We start from the raw sequence: 3,288 nt of genomic DNA on the forward strand, positions 1-3,288 counted from the left end.
TTTAGTGTCTTCGATCAAATATGTTTATTGATGTAGTATGTACAAATACTGCTAATCTAGTAATCGAGATATGGAGTCATATTCCTTTCGCTCTCTTGTCAGTCCTTGGATCATTTTGTTTGTCTTAATATCTGTAAAAAGGAACAAATTTAGAGCATTTTCGCAAGCTCACTTGCCCAAACAATACAATATTGATAAAATATTGATATTCATCTTGACGAAACGACGTTATGGCTACTTCGAATTGTAAGCACAAAGACATGTAATGAGTCAGTAGAAATGAAGTGGATAAGCTAATGGTTAAATTGTAAAAAGGTCGTCATACCGTAACATGTAACAGACTTATCAAGGATGACTAATATTTATTCTTACTTTTTATGGTGTCTACTGTAACCGTAATCAAACTTAGGAAAGTGGTGTCCAAATCCCCAGTTGTATCCCCTGAGTACACCACCTAAGTACGATCCGTATCCACCATATCCACCAGCTAATCCAAAGCCGTATCCACCTAATCCACCATATAATCCATATCCTCCATATCCACCATGTCCAGGATACCATCCATATCCACCATATCCAGGATGCCATCCATAGCCACCATATCCGCCGTTGCCACCATAACCTCCATATCCATCATAACTGCCATATCCGCCACCAAACGGATAGGTAGCAATGGCAGCACCTACTAAGCAGGCTACAAGAACAATTACGGCCTTCATTTTCCTCTGCAAAATGAAATGTAAGTTCACAAAATAACAGTTAGCGTTTAATGTTTTGTATGGGAGCGTAGTTTAGACGGTAAACAGAAAGCAAGTTGATGTTACATTTTCTGACATTTTCAATGAATAAAGACCGGGCGTGAATGCATATTATTTGAATTGTACGGTGGTGACAAATGTTTCAATTGTACACTAGAAACGAGAAAATAAATACAGTTTTAATTTTGAAGATTAGGCTCTCGCTCATACGGGATTTCACTGGCAACCTTTGATTTGTAAACAAAGTACATCCTATACCGTCTCCAGATTGCAAAATATATACGTTCCAAGTTTAGGAGTGGCGCTTTAGGGCGATTGACTGTGCAACGTCTTATGGAAACACACATTCATATCCAGATTTGTAATACTGTGATGCTTGAAAGTAATTGTGTGAGCTGTTCGTATACATTATCTTGAAAAACGAATAAAGGCGATGGTTGCGAAAGGCCGTATGACCTTTATATGGAATCTTAATGGCGTTTTCAAAAGTGACTTACACTGACAACTATGATTCAGTTTTATTCTATGTTCTATCTTACGATACATAAACTCTAAACATGGCGTAAAAGAGAGTAGATTCACCTGACAGTGAATTGTTATTTTGTGTGACGCAGTGTAATAACTTAGATCAAACCATGGAAAGGTCCACTATGTGAATGATTGCCACAACGTTTCGTGATGTTAGGCAGTATGAAGAATGATACCCAAGTGGACAATAAAATAATTTTCAAACCGGATATTTAAATAAAACATGATTTGGATTTAGGATCACTTTTTTCGGTTCGGTTCTATGAGTAATATATTTTAGATCATCTATTTGTCTATACATGAAATTAAAACAAATTAATTAATTGTAAAGATTGGTTGTCATATATACGCATGTATATCTCTTAAAGACAATATGGTTATACATATATTACCGATAATGTGGTTCTTCTTGTAGAACATATTGTTTTCGTTACAAAATTAAACTGTTTCGCAGTTAGCTGGTATGTAAAATTGATATACTACCAAAATTAGAGACCCTTTGTATGATTCCCCAAAAAGACTTGAATGCTGCTAATAGAGAAAAAACAAAAATAGGAGAGCATGAATATAACTGAAACGTATCTTGCGTCCAGAAATGATAATTCAAATGTATACAAGCTCATGTCTCCACATTCGGAAATTGTAAGCATGGCATAAGTTAAAAGAACCATGCGTGATGTATAGGTTATTAACGAACGATAATTTCTATGTCGCATACAATCACTTACCTGGATGACAACAATGTCAAGCAAATTTTGAAGTAGGATCAGAAATTGTGACACCAGTCTGGCAAATACCTGTGCTGAATCGTCGAATATCCAGTCCTTTTATATCCGTGAGGACCTTATTTTGCATGCATGTTAACTTAAGTAAACACGATGATTGATAGTTAATACATTCAGCAAATTAAATAATTGATGACTAAGAAATACCAGAAACGTATTTTGTTTATGTTGTTTAATTGTATGGATGTAAATTTCCGTTTGCAATGCAGACATGTTTGTTTTTACAATTATGAAAAAATAATCCATGTGATGGATTTGATAAATCATTTTTTATGCATTTTCCACTTAATATTTTCAAGCAACATTTTGACAAATTTAATTCATACAATGTCTCGATCTATCATGAAGAATTTCCAAAATATAATATATTTGAATTCTATATACTTTATTTAAAATTACATTTGTCAGTAGATTGTACCTGTTAAGCACTGTCTATTAAATTGTCGTGTCGCCTAACAGTGTTACGTTGGGGCATGTTAATGTTGGTACCTCTCTTCCATATATGTAAAACGTTTCTTAAATTGGTAATATTATTTTCTTTCAGCGGTCACATTCCAAGCAAACTTAGTAAAGTAAACACCAATGAGAGAAAAATGTTCGTTTAGAGGTGTAAAGATCATGCACACGCTTCTTGAAAATAATTTTCAAAATCTTATTTCAAAGTACCAGGTAAGGCATTCAATTTTGTCTGAATAATTCTACACGTACGATATGATTCCATTTGTAAGCGGATTGTTTTTTTATTGTGTGGATACATGAACATTGATTGTGTTAATAGTGAAAATATACTGTTCTTTTCCTATTGATTGATTGTGTTAATAGTGAAAATATACTGTTCTTTTCCTATTGATTGATTGTGTTAATAGTGAAAAAATACTGTTCTTAGGGCCGAGAGAAAACCAGTCCTATTGGTCGATTGATGAATCATCGCAGCATATTACAGATCTGTGTCCTATGAATGATTAGAACCAATCAGAATAAACCAGATATTAAATCATTTATGTATATAATACAATTATTGCATAAATTGTGATCATACGTTTGATATATTGCAAGTAGATGTAGGAAGCGTAGAACCTGCATGATTTTGCTCTGACCAGTTGTTTATTATGACTCAAAGTATACTCTACTTAGAAAGCATGTGATCTAGTTTTGATCATCACGATATTACATGATGTAATAATAATTTCTATCAAAGTGTTGTATTTATTCCATGA

General features: G+C 33.6%; 1 protein-coding gene across 1 annotated transcript; it reads right to left on the reverse strand.

Moving 5' to 3' along the window:
• On the reverse strand, window positions 1-2,071 carry LOC149769043 (uncharacterized). The gene is made up of 3 exons (XM_089949979.1): window positions 2,015-2,071; window positions 373-725; window positions 1-131 (listed from the first exon to the last, which is right to left on the reverse strand). Exons 2-3 carry the CDS (start codon window positions 717-719, stop codon window positions 125-127), a joined length of 354 nt encoding a protein of 117 aa, XP_089806105.1. The 5' UTR covers window positions 720-725; window positions 2,015-2,071; the 3' UTR covers window positions 1-124.
• Between the last annotated feature and the right edge of the window lie 1,217 nt (window positions 2,072-3,288).

Source organism: Sinohyriopsis cumingii, unplaced genomic scaffold (assembly GCF_028554795.1).
Source record: "Sinohyriopsis cumingii isolate HCF-2022 unplaced genomic scaffold, ASM2855479v2 utg004955l, whole genome shotgun sequence".
Lineage (NCBI taxonomy): Eukaryota > Metazoa > Mollusca > Bivalvia > Unionida > Unionidae > Sinohyriopsis > Sinohyriopsis cumingii.

Coding starts and splice junctions, on each gene's coding strand:
- LOC149769043 (XM_089949979.1), bottom strand. CDS start 719: ATGAAGGCCGTAATTGTTCTTGTAGCCTGCTTAGTAGGTGCTGCCATT.